This window comes from Lasioglossum baleicum, chromosome 6 (genome assembly GCF_051020765.1).
Source record: "Lasioglossum baleicum chromosome 6, iyLasBale1, whole genome shotgun sequence".
NCBI classification, from domain to species: domain Eukaryota; kingdom Metazoa; phylum Arthropoda; class Insecta; order Hymenoptera; family Halictidae; genus Lasioglossum; species Lasioglossum baleicum.
This window is the reverse complement of record NC_134934.1, coordinates 7,387,966-7,410,461: the sequence shown is the minus strand read 5'-3', so window position 1 is coordinate 7,410,461 and position 22,496 is coordinate 7,387,966. Positions and strand designations below refer to the sequence as shown.

Below are 22,496 nucleotides of genomic sequence, written 5' to 3'. Positions count from 1 at the left end.
CAACCAACTTTCATCTGGCACACTTTTTTTCTATCATCAATAGCAAACGAGATATTTGGCCGACCTGTTTTAAATGCCCCACTCTGTACATGCTTTCATACATGCCGTACGTGGTTACCTGTGACCGGCACCATTGTATTCCTTAAAAATGTTTTCATAAGAATAATGACACATCAATTTATTACTGCCGAAATGAACGAGATTATAGTGTGAGGTGAGACCTTTATTATACAGCAACTAATAATGATCCCTTCTATGAAAGAAATAAGTGAACGCGAAATTCGCGCGGCATTCAACGTGTTAGCGTGGTCAACGTGTTACAGCGGGGTTTGTCTGTACGTCCTACTCCCTCTCGTTATGGGGCATGCGTTGCACAGTGTTTTATAATATTTTTAATAACTGCACACGGTATAGTCGACGCAACAAGGCCGCTCGAATCGGAGATACTGGGCTCGCGCGGGCCACCGGTTCACGCGGATAGATTTCCATGCAAGACGGATGCTAGAAAGGACTCCGGGGACCGAAAGATACCACGGGCAGATACCACGGCAGCCAGCTACTCGAAAACTCGACGTGTTCCATGTCCGAGGGGGAGTAGAAACAGGTTTAAGAGCGTAGTTGACCGCGTCGCCTTTTAAATCGGTCATCCGTCTAACCGGGTAGAAATCACGAGTCGATTCGAAAACCAGGCACTCTCTCGGGCCCGGCGAGAAGCCTCCTCACCGGTGATCAACGGTGTGCGCCGACGGTGATCAACCGTCGAACCGGTAAATTGAAACGGGCCCAGGCCTAATTGCCGGTAGTAGATGGACCAAGTAGCTCGAGTAAGGATCCCGCCGACACCTTACGACCAGGAGGACACGTTGCACTCGCGACTCGTGACAGATTACAGGTCGCGGATTCGCACATGGCAAGCATGACCCCGCCGCAGGATTCGACGTAGCAGCCGGCGTTCGGGCGCTCCGCGTCGCGACTGCCGCCGCCGCTAAAAAACCATACGATGACCTCATCACACCGACTCTGTTCTCCTGCCCATGTCACCGCTACTAGCCGGCCAGAAAACATCGTCACCCGCCGTCGACTCCTGGTGCTGGGGCCGTTCACGACGTCCGTCGCTCCTGCGATACCCTATTTCAACGATAACAATGATTTACAATCGGTAGCCACAACGACACGGTACCGATTAGACTGCGCATCTTCATGCAAATTAGCAATTTTTAAAGACCCTGTCATCCTGCAGATAGAAAAGTTTTTTTCACATTTTTATAGGCCGAGATTTGAAAAATTAAGATGAATACCTGCAATGTGTTGTTAGGGATTCCTTAAAGGATTGACCATTTTTGGAGCATTTGTCTGAGCAGTAGAAGAGATAAGTAGAACTTCTACCTGAAAAATATAAATTGTATTAGTAATAATGATACCTAGAGTGCGGATCTTAATGCATTTATGAAGAAATTGGTTAGGTGAAATATAAAACAGTAAAAGATTTAAAAAATGCAAGAAAACATTTTTATTTTGCACAAAGATCCGCAGTCTAATGATAAAGCAGACGTATCACTTTGCAACTATAATATATAATTTGATTGTCAATTGAAAATATTATATTGCAATTATTGATAATCAATTATCTAAACTGCACTCGTTAATTGTTAATTACAATTAATAATCATATCTTTCAATAGTACTAACTAATCGTTAATTGCAATTAATAATCGAATATTTCGAGAATACTCGTTAATCGTTCGTTACAATTAATATATGAAGTATTTCAGTTGTATTTGTCAATTGTTATAAATATTTTAATCGTTACCATTAATCATTAAATATCTAATTATACATAATTTAATTGATATAAGAATTATGATGAAATTGATTAGGATCTATGTATACAGAAAGCATGCGTATATTTACTTACCTGCATAGGACCAGAGGACACCAAAGAAGCGCCAACAATGGCGTCCATGTTACGTCAATTTAAAAAATTCGCGTTTCTTGCCTCGCGCCTGTCTGCATTCGCAACACGTGAATTTCGCGGCGAAAAATAAATTCTTCTTACATCTATATTATAACTGTTAAATATTAACAGAATATATAAATTACAATGTTTACTTATTTACATATTTACTTAAACACGAACTGTTTAGAAACCGCTGAATCTTAAATGTTTACGTTATTACCTATCCTTAACAATGTATTCTCTTGTAGATTAATCATCTCCAAGTATATATTAACGAAGCTCCATAACTATTGAATAACTTAATTATTAAACAAATCGATAAATAACTATTCAAATTAATCAATCATCAACACTATACCACTCTGCAATCTCAACTCAGAGCAACTAAACTAAAGAGAAACCTTCGAAAAATATTACAGAAACTATACAACATGATTTTCCGCTCTAATGTTATACCACTATTCTAGTATTTGTGTAATCTAACAAAAATCATTTAATCCTTTTTAACTCGTTTCATTGCACGTTTGAGGCAGAGAGGAAATCTCTGTTTGAGGTTAAGTACCATGCACCGTGCTGAAAGTTCACAACAGCGACAGCGACTTACGAAATAAATACTCGAGACAAGAACATATAGGGTCACTTCGGGTGATAGCGAGAAACGTGTTGTCTAATTGTCCATCTGCTGGCGAGTGTAGGAGGTAGCTGCCACAGTAGTAGTGATGGCCTACAAAATCACCAACCGTTATTTATCACAGTGATCGCAAAATCACGATCACGGTCGTGATTTTAACTTCATTCACGCCGTGATCGTGATCTTTTAATCAAGGGTTCTTCTTCAAATATATCAATTATATATACGTAGCTTGCATAAAAATATCTGCATATAACGTAAATTTCAAATTACGTTACGTTTTCTGTATATAACGTAAATTTACTGATAAAAATTATAAATATATTCAATTTTCAGTTTTTGTCTCTGTGACTTGTGCGAACGAAAATCAAGAAAAACTGTGAAAAATCACCGTGATTGGAAACGAACGTGATCGACTCACAAGCACACAAGCACAAGTGATCACAAGTGATCCAAAAGTAGTGTAGCAGTTCACGCCATCCCTACTTATGATCCTACACGCACACAGTAGCGTCGCGACAATGGCGACATCTCCCCCACAAACAAATATACCGCCATTTCTCCCCTCCACTACCCTGTACTACGACACGTGAGGTGAGCGGCCATTTTTCTCCCGCATCTGGCAACTCTACTGGCAATTGTAGTCAACAATGGCTTCGGACAAATCTGTCAATTCAAATCATACACTGCCAGGAAACGTGAAGATCAAAGTTGAGCCAGGAACGTCGATACCGGCTCCCATAAGAAACATTAAAATTGAACCTGGTCTACCAACAACGTCTACCACTAGACTAACTTCGTTCCGTCTGCCGAGAGACTTGACATTAGGGGGCAACATAAAAACAGAAAAGCCTAAGAGGGTATACACACCAAATTTAAATGCACAGAGAACGAAAAAGAAAGAGTGAGTAATGAGAAGAACAGGTCCACTCGATGCTGATCATTAATTCAATGTTTTTCTTTGTAAAGGGATGCATCGCCAGGAGATTCTGCGAAACCAGGCAGAGGTAGAGACAATGCTCGAGGACGTGGCAAAGGTGACAGAGGTAGAAACGACCGAGGACGTGGAAGAGCTAGCAATTTGATACAGGTGCATTCAAACATTAGTTTTAACACAATGGTCTTATGTGTCAAATTCTTGTTCTATATTTAATTTGTTGTTTTAGTCTAGCGGTATTTGGTCCACTGGAATAAACAGCACCCCAGGAAAGCGTAGCAGCAGTGGTGGTGGTGGTGGTGGCGGTGGCGGTGGTGGTGGCTATGGAGATAGCGAAAGAAGTTCACAAACATCTTTAGAAAAACCAAAATTAGATCTAAATCGCAGCATTGATAAAGCTGAAGAAGAAGAGAAATTGAAGTTATTATTGAGAGATGATTTTATTGATAGCGGGGACCCTGATGATTTTGATAATGGACCTGTTACCTTGCCAATGATCAAAGGTACCTATTATCAACATACCTATTAATATAGAGATGAAACTAAGAATATTATCATTTAGTTGATACAGCAAAGATGCACAAAGAAGAAATTAAACAGGAGTTAAATGTTGAGGAAGAGGAGGAAATAAATACAAAACCAACTATATTAGAGAATGGAGAGGGTAAGTAAACACTGTTACTTCCACTTAGGATGATGTTATATTGTTATTATTTTGTAGTATTACCATCTAAAAATGAAGTTAAAGTCAAGGGGCCCACATTGAATGTGGAACCGAAAGAAGAATTGGATAGCATTCCACAGATGATCGAAAACAAGACAAATTCGTACATTTTATTACAGGTTGGACAAATGAAATTAACTGTAATTGTTCTTATGGTTGTGATTATAATAAACAATCTGCAGTTTCCAGATTGCTTACCTGGTTTCGTGGGAAGCGCTGAAGACACTAGAACAACTCGCGAAAACGGCCCGAGCAAGGAGAAAGAAAATGCAGCTACCTCGGACACGGACTTTTGTACTTTAAATAGTTTAAAACCTGGTATTCTAGGAAAATTGCAAATTTTGAAGTCAGGAAAGGCGCGATTAGTGTTAGGAGAGAACAATTTGATCGTGGACCTAGGATCGAGGCATAGCTTTCGACAAGTACGTATATCAAAATATAGAAACAGGACAATTACTGAAATGATTCTCTTCCTCAGGATCTTATCGCTGCGAAAGTAGACACGGAAAAGTTAACTGGTGATCTGATAAATCTTGGACCAATTAGTAACACGCTTATATGTTCCCCTGATTGGGAATCTATGTTGCTCAAGTTGTAAATAAATTTTCCTTAATCTAAAAAGACATGACACGAATAACAGACGTGGCGACATATTTTTCTTCAAGACGTAATTTATTCCTTTTTTTCTCTTAATATGGATAAGTTGATTGAAACTTATTTTTTTACACAAATTAGATTTACTAACTAAATCCATCGCACTATACAATGAACAATAATTCATAAAACCAACTTCTGAACGAACGGCGATACCTTCGTCTTTACCTAATCGTATCAACACGTCTTGAAAAATGTAAAAATCGTACATGAAAGTGGCACAAGAAATTTCTCTGTCCCTATTACACAATAAGATATATTATACTGTTTCCACTTCTCTAAGTCAAAAAAAAAAAGTTTTACGATTCACTCTGTAATCGTAAGCTTAAGTTTAAGGTTGGTAAAAATTAGGACTTGCTCAGAATGTTGGACTTGCTTTTGCACAAGAGAATATTGTGGTAGGATACGCGATCCTATTATCGTTAATTATAAACAGAAACACGCATTGGTGATACAGTTAGAGCAAGTGCATTGCATTACAGAGGTATACACACATTACACACGCCTCTTAATAAATCATACCGAACTCTCTCAATCACTTCTCTCTATACTATGACCCTTTTTCATAGACTTCAATGCCTTTTCCCGTAATTTTTTCTCCAGTTCCTCAGTGTTTCCCTCACTTACATCGGATTCATCAGAGTCCGCGACCTTCTTCTTTTTGTGTTTTCGATGTTTTTTATGCTTCTTGTGTTTCTTGTGCTTTTTATCTTTCTTCTTCTTCTTTTCCTCCACCTCGCTCTCCTAAGAACACAAATCAGAACAGATAATAATCTTTCCTAAAAATAAAAATAAATAATCAGCAAAATAATGACACTACCTCCGATTCACTGGTACTAGTTTTAGTTTTCTTTTTACGTTTCTTCTTCACTTTCTCTTCATCCGAACTGTCGTCGGCTTTCCTCTTCTTTTTCGTATCCTTTTCACCCACTTCCTCATCGTCTGTGCTCGAATCTCGTTTGGACTTCTTCGGGCGTACTTTTCCTTCATCGTCACTCGTTGAATCTTTCCTCGACTTTCGTGATCTTGATTTTTCATCATCCGAAGAACTGTCTCTCCTCTTCCTAGTCTTCTTCGGCTCGTCGTCCGAGCTAGAATCCTTTTTAGACTTTCGCAACCGAGACCTATCATCCTCGCTTTTACCCCTCTTCGTTTTCTGATCTTCATCGCCAGAAGACGAGTCTTTCCTCGATCTCTTCGACTTCTTAGTGTCTTCTTCCGCTTCCTTCTTTGATCGTTTACGAAGTTCACTCTCGCTAGCATCCCGCTTTCTATCCTTTTTGTCCTTGCTACGCTCATCCAACGAATCTAACAAAGGAAATGACATTATGTATTCTGCAATTCATTTTATTAATTATATTAGGTCAGTGTAGAAGTTTGTGTCCGATCCCTTGTTGTATTTTTATACGAAATCGGGGGCGAACTTTTGCATTGACCTAGTAGGTGGTGTAAAAGCTTACCTCCTCGATTTGTATCTCGGATCTTCTTGCTCTTCTCCACATGCTTCCTGTCCTCCTCAGAGTCCGAGCTGGAACCGCCTTTGTCCGATTTCTCGTCGTCCGAAGAAGCTTTCCTAGATTTCCTAGATTTTTCTACCTTCCTTGACTTCTTCTTACCTATAATATTAAAAATCTTGAGAATCCACTGAAGCGACACTTTGAAGTGATTAAAAATCAGATCTACCTTCACTTTCACTATCGTTCGAGTCCGTAGAACCATCGCGTTTCTCTCTCTTCGATTTCTTGGCCACCTCGATGGGTTTCTTTATGAGGACGGGCTCCGACGTCTTCTGGCCTGACTTCTTCTCTTCTGCCACTGTTTTGATCGACTTTATTGATTTATCGTCCTTCTTCAGAGGGAAAGTGTCTCCGGAGGTGAAGCTCGATTCTTCTTTCGGTGATTCCTCTTTGTGTTCCTCCCTGTAAATAACAATTATTCATGAGCCAGATACCTTTGCAGTTCCTTTGATATGTATGAGTGAAATAAAAAAAATTCACATTATTTATAGGACGACCTGATAATCGAGTGAAGCACACTTACTTTGATGGTTGTTTAACTTTAACTGCGGCTATGATATCTTCAGTCTTTTTAAACGGCGAGGGCGTACGAGATAAACTCTTCGAGAACTGGAACGTTGCAGAGAATAGACATAGATAGAAAGGTGAAGTATTTTCTTGGAATAAGATCGAGCAGGATCGATCGACTCACTCTGTGTCTGGTTACGGGAAGAGTGGTGGGTTGAAGTTTCTTTGGAGAAACGCTGGGGTCCGGTTTCTTGATGGATGCTGGTTCAGCTTTCTTGACGTCTTTCTCGGGTCGTTTGATCGGCTCCTCTTTGACGGGCTTCTCCTTCTCTTTACGTTTGTCGTCGGTGTGCTCTCGTTTCTCTTGAGACGATTTCCGTTCGAGCGATTTTCTGCGCACAGACAAAGGGTATAGGATTGGTCAGAATATGTCAGAAGTTTCGTTCTACACTGCTAAGCGGGGAAAACAGAACATAGCTGTGTTACGCTCCGACAATCGTAAGGTCTGTAACATAAATGTGAAAATACGGGGTATAACCACTTCACTCACCTGATCGCTTCATCCTCATTGCTAGAGGAACTACTTTCGCTACTTTCCGAGCTACTCGACTTAGACCTTCCGTTTCGCAATTCTTTTCGCGATCCCGTATCTGTTGATTTTTTAACTTTTTCCTCGACCTTCTTCTCCTTCGTCTTGTCCTTAGCGTCCCGCGAACGATCGGGAGATCGTTTTTCGTCTCTTGAACGATCCACCGACGATCTGTGATCTTTCGATCTAGATCTATGGTCCCGAGATCTAGATCTCCGATCTTTATCCCTCCTCTCCCTGTCTCTGGAACGGTCCCGCCTACTCGATCTGTCGCGCGAGGAAGATCTATCGTACCTGAGCGATCGATCCCGGCCGTCCGGCGAGCGACGCCTGCTGTCACGACGATCCGGAGATCGACGCCTGTCTCGCCTCTCCGATGATCGACGTCTACGGTCCAGGGATCTTCTTCTGCGTCTATCACCGGGGCTTGGCGATCTTCGTCGATACCTTGCCGGACTTCGACGCGGAGGGCTTCTGGGACAATTGCAATGTGTTAACACACAATACGCTTTCACAACTTCTAATACACTAATTGTTCTAACTTGTAAAAAAAAGAATCCAAGTCATATAGTCCACTTTAATTAAAAGTGTTCGTTTTTTAGGTTTAGGAGGATACATAGGTATCTTTTTCTTTTAGGAAATTATGAACGAAAAAAGAAGTTAAAAGTGTGCCAATATTACTGTGATTGTAGCTGGCGATCAAGGATTGAGATACTTTGTTGTCCCCTGATATTGCCGAATGCAATCTCTACTCGCGAATGACGAATAATTTTGTATACTCTGCCATCGACGATAGTCAACATTACCTTCTCCTGCTAGGTGCTCTGCGCACTGACGGAGGTCGCATGCTGCGGCTACCGCTGTATCTATCCAGCCTGTCCCGCTCCCTTTCTCGTTCCCGTTCTCGTCTTCTCTCTCGTTCCCTCTCCATAGACCTCCTAAATTAAATTTACGTGATGGTTAATATCCCTCCAACTTTCACTCGAGGAATGTAGAAATATCTATAATTTCTTTTTTTATATTTCTAACTATTTATGTGCATTTTATAATGAACTGTGGTATTCAGCTAGGGACGTTTGAAAATGGTATACGGACGGCGGACAGCCAATTTGCGTTCATATTATGACACGAAATTATTCACCTTCTGTTCCTGTCTCGTGATCTGTCCCGCGACCTGTCTCGTGATCTATCCCGTGATCTGTCCCTCGATCGGTCTCTGTCCTTGGATCTACCACGGTCTTTCCTGGGCGAGGGACTCCGTCGTTTAGGCACTGATTTCCGTTCGCGACTTGAGTCGCTCTCGCTACCACTGTCATCTTTATTAGTTTTTCTATAGGATCTCTTAGCCTGCACCCCGTCCTTCTTCTTTCTAATCTCGAAATCGTTCTTATCTTTCGCGCCCTTGTCTTCCTCCGACTCCGAGCTACTACTTGTGCTCGCGTCTCGCTTCCTGCTGGAATCGAGATTATCCTTTCTCTTATCGGGCGATTTCGAGCGGGACTTCGACGATCTGGAGTCGCTCGAATCAGACCTCGACTTTCTAGACTTACTTCGGTCATTGCTCTTCGACCTTGACTTTTTCGACCGTGAACGAGACCGTGAGCGCGACCTTGGCGACTTGGATTTCGTGCGTCTCGATTTAGAACGCTCCTGCGACCTGGACTTCGATCGTCGGGACTTCGATCGAGACCTGGATCGTCTGGATCTTGATTTCGAGCGAGACCGTCTCGATTTCGATGTAGGCGATCTTGATCGTCTTGTCTTCGAGTCGCGACTCGGTGATTTCGATCGGGACTTTTTCGAACGATTTATCGGGGACTTAGATCTGGATCGAGATTTCTTGGCTTTCTCTAGTGCCTCCGGCGATGGAGTACGATTGTTTTTTTTCTTTCCATCGGCGATGCTCATTAGCTTCGCTTGCAATCGGGATATCGCGACAGCAGCTTCCCTGTTGACAGATCTCGATATATGATCTATAATTATGGCGCGCAGCTAAACAGGGACACTTACGGTTTAGTCTTCACTGGCATCAGCGGTATGGCGTTCTCGGGCTGAGGGGAATCCTCCCGTTCAATCTTCACCTCTGGCATTTCCTTCCCGTTGTCTTTTACGGAATTCTTGCTAGGTGACCTCGAGGACGATCGTCGCTTACGACTAGATCTGTCGCGGTCTCTGTGTCGATCTCTCGATCGACTCCTTTTGCTTCTGCGAATAATAATGCAAGAGTTATTATGTTATAATTCGTCTATAATCCGCAACCAAGAATTTATTCAGATGATTAGAAAATCATACCTATCTCTGTCACGATCTCTGCTTCTATCTCTTCTTCGCTCCTTCGACGAGCCACGTTCTTTGTCCTCTTTCTTTATCTTGTTCTCAGCTTCATCCTTCTCTTTCTCCCTCTCTTTCTCCTTCTCCTTTTCAGCCAACGAAGCTTGCAGCTTCTCTTGCTCCTCCTAATTCGATACGTTCAGAGTTAGAATAAACACCACAACGATACTTGTTCGTTTTATCAAGTATCAAACATGGAAAACCTAAACTGAACCTCGCGTGTCAAGAAAACATTCGATTGAACGTTCCTGCTGAATGTTAAAATTCAGCCGTTCAACTGTTCAACTCTAATCGCTGTCTACTTCACGCGGCGAAACGAAAAAGACTTGCGGAGAGAAAAGAAAAAAGTGTGACGACAGAAAATTGTTGATAATCACCAAACGTTTCTTAATCTGATCTTTTTTCTGTTGCAAGAAAGCCTCTGGTATGCCGGTCACGCTTTCCTGAGCGGAGACCAAAAGGTCCCATAATTCGCCCATGAAAGACCGGGCATTTCTGCCGTTCAGGAAGCCCGTTAGGTTGATCTGCATTTTTCGTGGATCCGGGAACTGTAAAATACATAGTAGACCGGTGTCAATCGTTGCCACTCTATACAACCGAGCGAAATAGACGGCGCGTTCCATTTTGCTATTGAAATGCCACGAACGCAACAGAAACGTCGCGCGACATATATAATCATCGGTAACAGAGTATGCGTGTGTGTGTGTCCACCTCCCTATGTTGCTACTAACTGCTTTTCCCCCTCGAGTCTTACCGCCAACAGTGAATCTCCTCACGGTTTCACGTCTGCGCTAACAACTAAGATACGCCAAGAAAAAAAAACACATTACACCGATCGATAAACGCACAAATAGCACAGAATTACACATTGATACCTTCTCATAACTTCGACAAACACTCTGCCAATGAGGGCAGAGAGTCGCTGAAACGCATAAGTACATGTTAGCTGAAAAGTCGAAAGGATTAATAGAGAGAAGGAACACCGTTCCACCAACCTGTGACGTTGACAAACAGTGTCAAACCGAGTAGAGATACCTCCGGCGTGGTCCACGACTCAGTCGCGTCCAGCATCGAATGACCTGCAAGTTCCTCGGTTCTTCTGGTCGTAATGGGTGGTACGATGACCAAAGAAATCTGCGTCCAGGTGTAGTCGAGGTACTTCAGGCTGCGGTGATGTCCTTGGGAGCCGACCAGGCATCCTGTCCAGGCAGGATGATTCGTTGGTGACATGGTTTCAGCTGCAGGCAGTCCGATGGTGGTAGAAAGCTGTACCACAGCTTTCACAGGTGTGGCTCTGGCAGGTAACCACCTCGAGCGAGGTAGCCACGAAGGTGGCGGTCGGTGCAGCTAGTAGACGACGCGATTACGGCAACGCAGACATCTGCAGAATGGTAGAAGACCTCGGGCAGAGCTCCGTTTAACGACGAGAAGTGTGGCAACGGCTCGACGGCGACGAGATTATTGCGAGCACGCCGGTGACGATGAACGGTGGACGATGAACTGCCGAGGCTGAAGTTTCAGCAGTGGTTCTAAGACGACGTTGATATACACCGGCTCGCCTCGGCTAGCGTTGGACGGCTGATAGAAAGGCGGCCAATCGGATGTAGAGAGGAGCACATCCGAATGCCATTTGGACAATAGGGTTGAGCCCCACCAACGGTCTCTACTTATACTAACGGGGAATTCAAACATACGTGATAAGAACTTGCTTGTACATGGGCACTGTGTTGCAGGATCAGCTACATCAGAGTTTTCTTTTTTTTGTGTGTGTGTGTGTGTATGTGTGTGTGTGTTTTGGGTTGATATATATATGTATATATATATAGGATCATTTTGCTCGGAAACGGAGACGGTTTTCGGAGAGATAAAAACGGGACACACAGGACATATACGGGAACGATGATACTCTTTTTTTCTTGTTTTGTCAGAATTTAAGAAACAAAAAACAATGAGGCAAGCATGATTAAATTAATGGTAATTCTGCCTCCTTGCTTTTCACCTCCAAAATTAGCACTTTGTGCGGATTTTGGATGATAATGGATTTTGTAACTGGTTACAAAACTTTGTGCTGAAATAATGTGTATTTATCGATTTCCTATGATGAGGGGAAAAAGCCAAGTGAACGCATTTCATAATTCGTTTATAACTTTAGTCTACCTCGTAGTTCGGACTAAACTCTACTGAAGATCTGAAGCGATGCAAGTCCCTTACCTTTTCCTCCAGTTGGTTATATACAAATTCTACCACAACGTCGTCCTCCATGCCCAGGATCTGTGTGATCTTCGTGGTGATCCATGGTTTGATCACGTCGAGCTTTACTTTGCTCATATCCACCTGTGAGAGGGACACATATGGTACAGATTCAATTTTTACAGAGTGCCAAACTGATTAACTAAAATCACTGCAGCTCAAACATTTGTATGTATCCTGAATACTTGCGAAAATAATTGCATGTGTATTGTCCATATGCCTCATAACGTGGTACTCAGAAGGAACACGAACGGAATTTGCAAGAAACAATCTGATTGGTCAGGCACACTCAGTTGAGTCACATGCTTTTTTGCTAATCGCTGAAAAGATTACTACAGTCAAACCTACTATAGGTTTCCCTATATAGACTTTAATTTCCATCTAATATATAAAGCAGAAAAATATGTCTGTATGTTCCAACCAATTACCGAGCAGAGCTGCTAGATGGTGACACGGACACAAGGATATTGATTAAAAAAACAAAAATCGCTAACATAGAGAAAATAACTCAGAGCAACCCGCCCGGAGGGCCTGGTTGCGAGGGTAGGCACCTTGTTACTTATAAATTCCAATACATTTATTAAAAAAATGAACTGATACGTTACTATGAATTTTTAATTCCAAATGAATGTGATTTATAAGCCTCAATTATATCAGACCTACAGTCAACCCTCAATATCTCGACCCTCTTTAACTCGAAAACCTCTAAAAGACAAAAATTTTATTCATTCCCTTTCTCTGCACTTTAAAAACACCTCTTTAAATCAAAATAAAACTTCCTTTAACTCGAATTATTTATTATGAAAGCTAAACAAGCTAAAGAAGCAGTAAATTTTTTACAAAGTTTTGTAAAAAGATGCAATGATATTGAAGAAAATGTAGGTATTCTCTGCTTTCGTTATCATTGAAAATATCATTGATCAACAATCTGTTAATTCATTAACGCTAAGTAAAATCACAGATTTCTTTAATATGTAATAGTAATATGCAAGAGCCTAGTAGATTATATTTACTATACGTTTATAATAAATAACTTGTCTTCAAAAATTGAACTTTTTTTCTTTGAAACTATTACAAGCTGCAAATTATTAACTCTTGTATAAACCCCCTATAAGTCGAATTTTCGAAGTGGGTAAACACCACTCTTACTCGAAGACTTCGGTAGTTTGAAACCTCTATAACTCAAAGATTTTAGTTCTTCCCTTGAGATTCGAGTTATCGAGGTTCGACTGTACCATTACTTCAGGTGTATCACATCGCATGAGGGTAAACTACCCTTGTCCCTATGCCGTTCTGAGTACCATGTTATGAGACACGGATGGTACAGTGTAACTTGATACGCTGCATACTGCGATATGTAGATTTGAATAGCATGCAGACATCTTATTAGTTATTGAAATATTGAAATTATAATGGTGGATGAGTATCACCTTCTGTGTCAGAGAATCTCCAAACTTCATTTGCTTTAGAAGTTTCTTCTCTTTATCGCTGAACCTCGTGTCCTGCGACGCCGTAGTCCCCTATGTAGATCCCAGAAATATCGAGTTAGCAAAACATCAAGTATTAAAGTATCTTAATGAAATCCTTTAGTGGATATTGAGTAATCGAAAATCGAATCGGGTTGGTAAAAAGAAAGTTAGCTAATTTACCGTGTACATCATCTTGGCAACGTGTAGAAATTAGAAGCTGCACAATACTCGATACTCGAAGCCTGGCGGCGTTCCAATCCTCCTCTTCAACGTCGGATTTAAGAAGAGCTGCTTTCACAACCACGTAGTTAGTTGTTAGCGCGCTTTCTTCTCCATGAAATGGCCACACATTTGCGTATATACAAATATCAAGCGTTAGAATTAAACGTAGAGACGCGGACTCAAGATAAATCAATTCGCCAACATGGCGGCCCCGTCGTTAAATCGGTAAATTGAAGTTGCTTAGCAATGCACAGGACAGCCACGCTCTACCAGTATTGCCAATGGATGCGAAAATAGCGGGCTTTCAAATTACGTAAATTTCATATGATATGTTTTTTATCATTGTGTGTAGCACGTTTATTTAATAAAATATATTGTTCTTTCTTTATTATATGTATACAGAGCGTTGAAAAATTTCTTACAATGTTTTCAGTTTTACCAGTTTTACCAGGTTTTACTATAGTGAGCAGAGAGAGTATATATATAAGGTGTATATTGGTGTATATATTTGGATGAAATTACACAGGCACGGTTCATTCGGGCAAAAGGAAATTGTTTGTTCATAATTTGATTTATTGACATTGTAACTTCGACCAATAACAACATTATATGTATCCAATAGCCAATGAGAAACGTGTTCCTTCCAGGCCACTCTTTCTAATCGTTGTATTGGCTAACCTGCTATTTTAAAATGGACGAGAAATCAAATTCAACTGAATTCAACGAAGAAATAACAGTGTTCAATGGAGTTAAATAATTTTGAGAAGCTCACGCTTCAAGCTCGCCAAATCGATACAGGCATCGAACATTTAAATAAAATATGGAGTAAGCCTGACATTTTTATCGGACGCTTTGTAGAAGATAGTGAAGAAACGAATGTTCACATTGAAGCATTATGGAACAGTATACACAGTATACAAGTATGGAACCATATACAAGCATAATTAATTATTTGAAATAATAAAACTCTTATTACTATATTACTATTCATTATATAATATTATTATATTAGAAAAGAATAGAGAAAACAACACTGGAAGTAGATAAGTATACAGAAGATTTATCTACAGAACATACTCTTCAAGAAACCAGGAAGACATACGAGTTGCTGAAGGAACAGTGTGACAATATAGAACTTATTTTTGAACAATATGGTTACCAATATGACAATAACGATACATCAGACCAGTAAGTATTAATATTACTAATTGCGTATGTAATAAAAATATAGTTACGAAAACAGGAAGCATAGAATTCTTTACTTGATTCTATAAATAAAATGACGTTAGTTTAGATTGTAAATAATTTCACCTATACATATGGTTAAAACAATGAATAATAAATGAAATTCAAATATCAATTATTATTAACACATTACCAACCGGTGATTATTGCATAATTTTGAAAAATCTATGGTACATGGCTAAACACTTTTTAATGGAACCTTCAATAGCGACAGCAATTTTCATTGTGAACTAGCAAGTCACCCTTATTAACTTCATCTAATAGTTCCACATTTAAGATTGCAATGTGAAAGAAAATTTCTATACTTTCTTTTGGTACAGCACAATTATTGAAAATCTTATTAATAGGCTTCCAGTAGGTAAAGTGTTAAGATAAATAATGATTGAATGTTTAGAGAAAGATTTTTTAAATAAGAACAAGAAAAATAAGAGCAGAGTATACAGATACTTGTAACTAATTATACATAATATTGATGATTTTATAGACAAAGTACAAATAGTACCAACATAAGCGAGCAAGAGATTGTCGAAAAAGCGACGAAAACTTTAGAAGTTGAATTTACACCGGATCTTAGTTGGAAATGCAAAGCAAACCAAATGAAACAGTCAACTTCAATATCTAATATAAGTAATACACCAAATTCAATGATATCACCGATACCTGAAAATTCGACATCAGTTTTAAAAGATTATTTATCTACACCAATAATATGCACACCATTTAGAGAACGTCCAAGAGAACCATTTTACTCTAAACATTTCTACGAATCCTTGAAGAAGTGAATTTTCAAGTTCTAGATTGTGAAAAGTGTATTTTTAAAATTAATCTATTGCACATGTAATCATTGAAGTATAAAAAATGTATATTAAAATGGTTGTGGCTTTTCGCCATTGTACGATATATAGAAATAATAACTATGTAATTTATAATATATAAATATAGTCCAATTGAAGTAATGAGACTATATTATAGTGCTATTACTTTCTTGTGTTAGTGTCGCATAATTTACTCTTTGTCGCGTTTTTGTTTATCTTTGGTGTGACGAATGTTAGAGACGTTACAACACTAATAGATTTAATTATTTTATACTTTTTAACTTTTCAATCTTGTAAAATTAATGTAAATACTTCGACAATCAATGTTAATAAATATTACATCCTAAATTAAAATGGATTTCTAATTTGTAGACATTGACATGAAATAAGAATATTAAATCCAGTGGATTTTTAAACTTACCGCTTACCTATATCAAAGGTCCATGATCGGATCCTTAGACCATATATACTTATAGACCCGGCTTCGGGTCGCCGTATCTCATTCTGTAGAAATATTTATGGAAACTATAACTGTTATATATATATTTTATTTTATTACATTCGTTCATTTTTACTTTACTCTTATTACTTTAAATTCTAACACATTTTGTCAATTATAATTTTGAAAAAGTTAAATTTTAATAAATCTATAGTTATATTTCCTCACAACTTACTGTATTTAAAAAAAGGAATAGTAAGAACAATATTTTATATTGTATCACGGTTTTGTCGTTCCTCACAATTCTTTATGCAACAAGTTTACCGTATTTTTCCACATGTTTACGAAATGTATTTGGATAGATTATATCCACATATGCGCGCATATTTATATAATAAATAAAATATATATAAGCGGATGATTCATTGAATACAGATACAAAAAATATATTTATGACATTTTGCTTTCAGAATTCTATTTCAACATCTATCTAAACTTATTGTAGGTAATTTTGTGTTTACATAAGACAACTTTAAAGAGCGTAGTCGCATTTCCAGGATTACAAGGGTGCGGGATGCGCCTTATTCGGAATAATGCAAATTACGCCTCGTAAACGTAAAAATAGGACTTTTTCTTAAACAAAAGTGGGATCTGTTAAATAATACACGTTACGTTTATAGTTAAAGATATAATAGTAATAATTTGACCTGTACTAGATATTTACATAGCATTGAGGAATGATTTTAAATTAGATAAACGAAATTAATTTATTACATAATTTAATATTCTTAGTAATAGTACCTTTATACTTTATACTCTTAGTTATTTACTATCACCATTAATAATACATATGCTTTCCATTTTCCATTTCTGTAAGATGAATTCTCTAGTATTTACAAGTCTTACAGAGACTTCTACACGCGCTGCTAAATCGTATGTTCCAGGGGCTGGAAGTACAGCTTGTAATTTTACAGTATTGCTAGTGAGTGGTTCTATATGAGAAAAAATCGCCGAGTGACATGCGTATCTATAAAATGTAGAAGCTTGCGGAGAATACAGTTGCGACTTTATATTTGGAAGATGAGTTCCGCTGAAGAGAAAAATAGATTAATGTGAATATTTAAAAGTTTTTTTTACATAATCGTTAATATGATGCAGAAGATTAATGATATTTACCTGCTGGTACCTATTGTATTGACTTTAACAGAAATTTGTGATTCCAAATGATTTTGTATGTACATTATTACTGGAACGAAGCACAATCGATTTTGATTGAAATTATGTGTAATTTGTCTAGTATGACTCAATTGAAAGGATATAACATTTTTCAAGTATTCCGTCTCTAAAACTTGTTCTTTGCTAGTCATAGTCAATGAATCGGGCACATTTTTATCTGGTCCAAATATTTTCAAGCGCGTTTCGTATTCGCTGGGTTCAATTTGAATCTCTTTTGGATGTTTGTAAGTTTTATTCAAATATTCAAGATCAAGATGATGTTGGCCGAAAACTTGTCTTGAAACAGTACCACCTTCCACCACAGTTGCTTGCCATTTAAGTATCAAAGTAGAGTTTAATGTGACGGCAGCTGACAATGATGTTTGCTCTGCAGTTTGTGACGATCGTTGAAAGTGCTGTTGCATTTCAATTGTGTTTTCATTCACATCCAATGATGGAATATGTCTTCTTTGTATAAAACTGATATAAGGGTAATTCGAATCTAACATCGTGTTATCATTTTCTTGAGTTAAAGACACATAAGAAAATGTTGACTCGCCCTCGCATTTTTTCTTTAACTTTAACATTAAATGAAACATTTCTTGAGGTTGTATTTTAATATTACTTGGCGCGACAGACGAACTGAATACAGACCAAGTTCCACTTTGAAATAAAATTTTCGATAATGTAATTTCATTCATAAAAGAATCATGAATGCGGTTCGTATTCTTAACGGATACTATCACATTCAGAGTAGGTGAAGTATCTTTAAATAATACACTCCTCGAAGCAACTGCACTAATTTGTATGGAGTCTAAAACCGTGAAATGCCACGTATGTCTGCAAAGTCGATGCTTTACCACACTTTTCGAATCAACGTTCTCATAGTAAAAAAGTAAATCTAAACGATGATTTCCTTTTTCGTGCGGTGCTTGTATCCATAATGGTATTGTACAAGTCTCTCCTACATTTAAAATATTAGACTCAGAAGGTAGAGAAATTTTTGTTATAAGTTTGTTATTTTTCTTTGTTGTATGTTCTGAAATGAAAATCACTATATTAAAATATTAACATCAATTTGTCAAAGAATTACTTTATAATCCTATTATACATTTGGACATTTTGTGAAATATACTATATCATCTAAATTCACCTTGTATATTTATGTATTCATCTCCTAATGATAACAGTTTTGCGTCTGTGGACGCTAAGTGTACATTTTTCAATGGTGCGTTTCCTACATTTTTTAATTTCATATCCACTTTTTGAATTTCACCACACAATATTTTTGACGATACGTTACTAAAGAAAACCTAGAAGTAAATATAATTTTTTGTATAATTAAATAATAAAGGTATTATTAAGCATTTGACATGAAATTGTAATTGAAAGTGTCTGAACTACCTGCATACACGGTGTTTTTTCAATAACATTCATTTCCAATCTATAATCTACACCATACAAGTTCGCACCAGGTTTTTCTTGAACGTTCTTTAATTTAGGCCCCTTAACTTCGAACAGCCTTTTTCCAGAAATAGCTACTGTTGGATTGACAACTGGTAAATCTGTTGTATGTGTTGGATTAGATAAATCATAGCTTAAGCCTAACACTTTTAATTCTCCCACGTATTTTGGTATGAGGTACAATATTATATGTTGTTTACAAGTTGGTTGCAACAAAATTGTTTCTATTACTTGTGCCTCTGCCGATTTTACGTTCTCCGTCGACTTAATTTCATTTGACATTTGTTCATCAACAGAAGTGAAAGACCATAATAACGTTATATTAGATAATGGCAGCGGTATATGTAACGGATTGTATAATTCAATAAAAAAATGCACTGGTTCATTCAGAACTGCATTTGCTTTTACACTGTTATTACTTGTTTTTGAATATAATGCAACTAATGGTTTAAATATCATAGGTGGCGATCCCTGAGCTTCCGTTATTAACATTTCCTCCATTCTTGACCATCTAACGTCATCGCATTCTTCAGTGTCAAATGAAACATGACTTGCTGGAAAATTGTTTTCATACGGTTTAGCTGCAGGACCGTATAATACTTTGATATTATTACTTTCTATTAATGGTAAAGGCAAGATAGGAAGCTCGTGACGATCTGATAAACCTTCCTGTAACAGTAACTGTAGCATTTAATGATTAGTATAAAAAAAACCCAGTGTACACTTATACACACATTAAGAAACGATCTACAATCTACAATTAATAGAAATAAATGGACATACATTATGGATATGTAAAAATTCACGCAAAAATGTAGCTTGTTGTGGCGCTGCTTGTTTGCTATAGGCATTAAGCAATTTTTCAAATGCTTTAACAGCCTCGCTAATTTGTTTCAACGATGCTGCCTGTCTACCAATAGTGAAATATATATGATCTTCAGCCAGCGACCATCCTCTTCCATCATACACCTAGTAGCAGATACAGTTGGTAAATATGTACATATTATCTAGTTTTACTGTATTATATTCATTATCTTCAACAACTAATAAAAAGTACCTGATACGCTTGTTGGTAACATCGTAACGAATGTTTTCTTTGACCTGCTTTCGAGAATCTATGACCAGCAAGAACGGCATGAAAGGCATATTTGCGCATCATTTTTGGTCCAATAAAGCAATAAGCTGCTTGTTCTAATAATAGTGCTGAACGTAAATCTGATTCTTCGCTAGTCATACGAATTAACTGTTTCGCAGCCTCTCCGTACAGATTTCTGCCTTTTAAACATTCAGCACTGAGAAGCGTTGCTCTGGTTGCAAACTGAGGCTGTTTACAACTGTTTAAGTAAGTCAATATTGCATCATCCATATATTCAATAGTCTTTCTGTTAGTTTCACCTTGCATGAATGCACTTAAAGCAGCCATTTCTAGAGCACCTGCATAATAAAGCCAAGCTTGATCTGCTGCAAAATCTCTTTTTGCGCTATGATATGTTTGGTAAGCAAGTGAATAGTGACCGAACATGAAACACAAGTCACCTAAGCGACGCAACTGTAATTCTGGAGATTCTGTTGTATAACTGAAATCCAAACAAGCTGGATCTTTATATATTTATATATGCAATTTTACAAATTTCTTTGTTATCTACTACTACAGTACTTAGGATTATCCAAAAGGATGGTATATATAATATATACATATAATAAATATTGATAAACAACATACATTACAGCATTTGATGCAGTAGGTCCTGGTATGCCAGGCTTGTTTGTTCCAAACCATCGTCTCGTCGCGCTAAACAGTGATCTACTAACACCTTTCTTATTCGATGTTACATCGTTTAATAGACCAATTTGCTTTTCTACATAAGGTAATAAACTTTTCAAACAGAATTCTGTAATTAATGTTCTTAGCCTTTCAAGGTCTTGAGTAGATAATCTAGCACCATGTTGCGTTGTTACATAACTTGGAGAATCTGCCCAAACATTTGCATTTATTGGTGTATCATTGACTGTTTGTCCTTTCGCGTGTACAACAGAACTTATATTTTCTGTCTTCTCAATAGTTGGACTTAAAGGATGAATTGTTACAGAAACAGCTTCCTGACCAACTTCTAAATGCATATTAGCAGATTCAGATACTTCAGAAGGAAAACTAATAGTGCTGTTCACATCTGGAGAAAACAATACAGAAGTATGTGGAGCTACTGGCGTTCCAGCCTGACTTGTTCTAAAATATAAATTATTAATTAATTATTAATTATTAAATATAACTAAGGAAAAATGTAATACGTAATGAGAGACCATACTTTTCTGTATCTGTAGTAACTTCATTTGGCATAGAAGAAACACCACTAGTATCTGCAGGTGTACGAGGAGAGCTACTTTGCTCGCTGCCACCAGAAGTATCCGAATGTTTCACTAAAAATTGACTCCAGGGATCTGGCAGATGCATATTGTCATCGATTTGACCTGGTGGTCTTGAATTCATTTGCAGTAAAAAACAATTGTTAGCACCGTAGATATTTTTCATTTCCGTAAAAACTATTTCAGCCCTACAAAAATTGTAAACGATTACTTGAACTGCACAGAATTCAGCTTAGAATGATTATTGTAAATTGAAATAAAAAATTACTTATTCCTATCGTCCTGTACAATATCGTGTACTAAAATGTAATATCTAAGAGTATTGTTATTAAACCATTTTGGCAATTTCCCAGGTATACTTTGATGTAACTGTGCACCCATAGTTTGTATCTTTTCCAAAGGATTATCTTCTGCGGTAGAAACAACTATCATACAAGCAAGAAAATGCTTTGTAAATTCGTGATCCGACGGAAATTGTACACTTAGAAACATTTCTCTCCATGCTTCGAACCAAGGAACCGAGACTGGTATATCGAGCTCTGTAGTTCCAATTCGAACTATAGTCGTATGTTCGCATATAACCAGACTAACTGCTTCGTTCAACATCTTTTTAGCAATGTTTAACTCCGGTGGATAAGCATTCACATCTTGTATAAAAAGTCGGAGGTTCCTAACTGTCACTGTATTTCCTTGTGGATCTTTAAAATGACCTATGAAAATGAAAGAGTATACTAACAAAGTATTTATTTGATTATTAAATGTAGTTACATATTTTAAACTTAATGAAAAAAGTTTGTTGTGGAATTCAATAACAATAAACAGAACTGTTTCACTTAATTGAAATTATATTAACGGGATTAGAGAAAGAATCATAGAATTCCTACCTTCAGTGTTTAATTTGCAGAACGGTTGTAGCAGTTCAACGAATGATAAATTATTTTTTTGACAAGTGGAATCAGCAGCGGCTGAACAAACCGCAGCAATTTGCGGAGAAAAAGCATTGCTTATAAATTCCCGAGGGGTTATCTTACACTGAGCCATGATAATTTCTACTTATAAGCTTTATTCGAGTTACCGAGGTTACGTATTACTAAGAAATAGATTTACACAATAATCATTTTCGGTGCTACATTACTGTTGTTTATTATCTCAGCAACTAAGAGAAA

The 22,496-nt window shown here is 37.8% G+C and overlaps 4 protein-coding genes across 9 annotated transcripts; 2 read left to right on the top strand and 2 right to left on the bottom strand.

The window, feature by feature from the left end:
- Positions 1–2,945: 2,945 nt before the first annotated feature.
- Positions 2,946–5,729, top strand: Rpiiic53 (RNA polymerase III subunit C53). 2 transcript variants are annotated; one of them, XR_013009101.1, is made up of 7 exons: positions 2,946–3,492; positions 3,558–3,678; positions 3,755–4,028; positions 4,088–4,189; positions 4,247–4,368; positions 4,439–4,671; positions 4,728–4,870. XR_013009101.1 is itself a non-coding variant. In XM_076425260.1 (7 exons), the coding sequence occupies exons 1-7, from the start codon at positions 3,239–3,241 to the stop codon at positions 4,845–4,847; spliced, it is 1,233 nt and encodes a 410-aa protein (XP_076281375.1). In that variant the 5' UTR covers positions 2,950–3,238; the 3' UTR covers positions 4,848–5,729. The 2 variants fall into 2 exon arrangements, 1 of the variants encoding a protein (XP_076281375.1); XM_076425260.1 differs by having other exon boundaries at positions 2,950–3,492; positions 4,432–4,671; positions 4,728–5,729.
- Positions 4,903–14,020, bottom strand: Srrm1 (Serine-arginine repetitive matrix 1). 5 transcript variants are annotated; one of them, XM_076425222.1, is made up of 15 exons: positions 13,747–14,020; positions 13,528–13,617; positions 12,059–12,181; positions 10,225–10,395; positions 9,809–9,972; positions 9,527–9,721; positions 8,658–9,464; positions 8,323–8,454; positions 7,478–7,990; positions 7,112–7,319; positions 6,944–7,029; positions 6,587–6,822; positions 6,364–6,519; positions 5,724–6,211; positions 4,903–5,647 (listed from the first exon to the last, which is right to left on the bottom strand). In XM_076425222.1, exons 1-15 carry the CDS (start codon positions 13,756–13,758, stop codon positions 5,435–5,437), a joined length of 3,594 nt encoding a protein of 1,197 aa, XP_076281337.1. In that variant the 5' UTR covers positions 13,759–14,020; the 3' UTR covers positions 4,903–5,434. The 5 variants fall into 5 exon arrangements, with proteins under 5 accessions (XP_076281337.1, XP_076281340.1, XP_076281338.1 ...); XM_076425225.1 differs by having other exon boundaries at positions 6,944–7,020; XM_076425223.1 differs by having other exon boundaries at positions 7,478–7,987.
- Positions 14,021–14,461: 441 nt separating this feature from the next.
- On the top strand, positions 14,462–16,219 carry LOC143209527 (uncharacterized). The gene is made up of 3 exons (XM_076425280.1): positions 14,462–14,708; positions 14,801–14,976; positions 15,518–16,219. The coding sequence occupies exons 1-3, from the start codon at positions 14,532–14,534 to the stop codon at positions 15,813–15,815; spliced, it is 651 nt and encodes a 216-aa protein (XP_076281395.1). The 5' UTR covers positions 14,462–14,531; the 3' UTR covers positions 15,816–16,219.
- Positions 16,220–16,354: 135 nt separating this feature from the next.
- Positions 16,355–22,371, bottom strand: L(3)76bdm (trafficking protein particle complex subunit 8 homolog l(3)76BDm). Its single transcript, XM_076425208.1, has 10 exons — positions 22,215–22,371; positions 21,599–22,040; positions 21,273–21,518; positions 20,690–21,193; positions 20,024–20,543; positions 19,750–19,935; positions 18,907–19,647; positions 18,656–18,815; positions 17,464–18,541; positions 16,355–17,377 (listed from the first exon to the last, which is right to left on the bottom strand). The coding sequence occupies exons 1-10, from the start codon at positions 22,369–22,371 to the stop codon at positions 17,110–17,112; spliced, it is 4,302 nt and encodes a 1,433-aa protein (XP_076281323.1). The 3' UTR covers positions 16,355–17,109.
- Positions 22,372–22,496: the final 125 nt, after the last annotated feature.

What these genes read in the sequence shown, in the direction of transcription:
- Rpiiic53 (XM_076425260.1), top strand. Translation starts at nt 3,239, where the DNA reads ATGGCTTCGGACAAATCTGTCAATTCAAATCATACACTGCCAGGAAAC. An exon ending in TATATTAGAGAATGGAGAGG is followed by an intron (nt 4,190 to 4,246) that starts GTAAGTAAACAC and finishes ATTATTTTGTAG; the next exon opens with TATTACCATCTAAAAATGAA. An exon ending in ATTCGTACATTTTATTACAG is followed by an intron (nt 4,369 to 4,431) that starts GTTGGACAAATG and finishes AACAATCTGCAG; the next exon opens with TTTCCAGATTGCTTACCTGG.
- Srrm1 (XM_076425222.1), bottom strand. An exon ending in GAACGATAGTGAAAGTGAAG is followed by an intron (nt 6,520 to 6,586) that starts GTAGATCTGATT and finishes TTAATATTATAG; the next exon opens with GTAAGAAGAAGTCAAGGAAG. An exon ending in CCGAGATACAAATCGAGGAG is followed by an intron (nt 6,212 to 6,363) that starts GTAAGCTTTTAC and finishes TTCCTTTGTTAG; the next exon opens with ATTCGTTGGATGAGCGTAGC.
- LOC143209527 (XM_076425280.1), top strand. Translation starts at nt 14,532, where the DNA reads ATGGAGTTAAATAATTTTGAGAAGCTCACGCTTCAAGCTCGCCAAATC. An exon ending in ACAGTATACACAGTATACAA is followed by an intron (nt 14,709 to 14,800) that starts GTATGGAACCAT and finishes TTATTATATTAG; the next exon opens with AAAAGAATAGAGAAAACAAC. An exon ending in AATAACGATACATCAGACCA is followed by an intron (nt 14,977 to 15,517) that starts GTAAGTATTAAT and finishes ATGATTTTATAG; the next exon opens with ACAAAGTACAAATAGTACCA.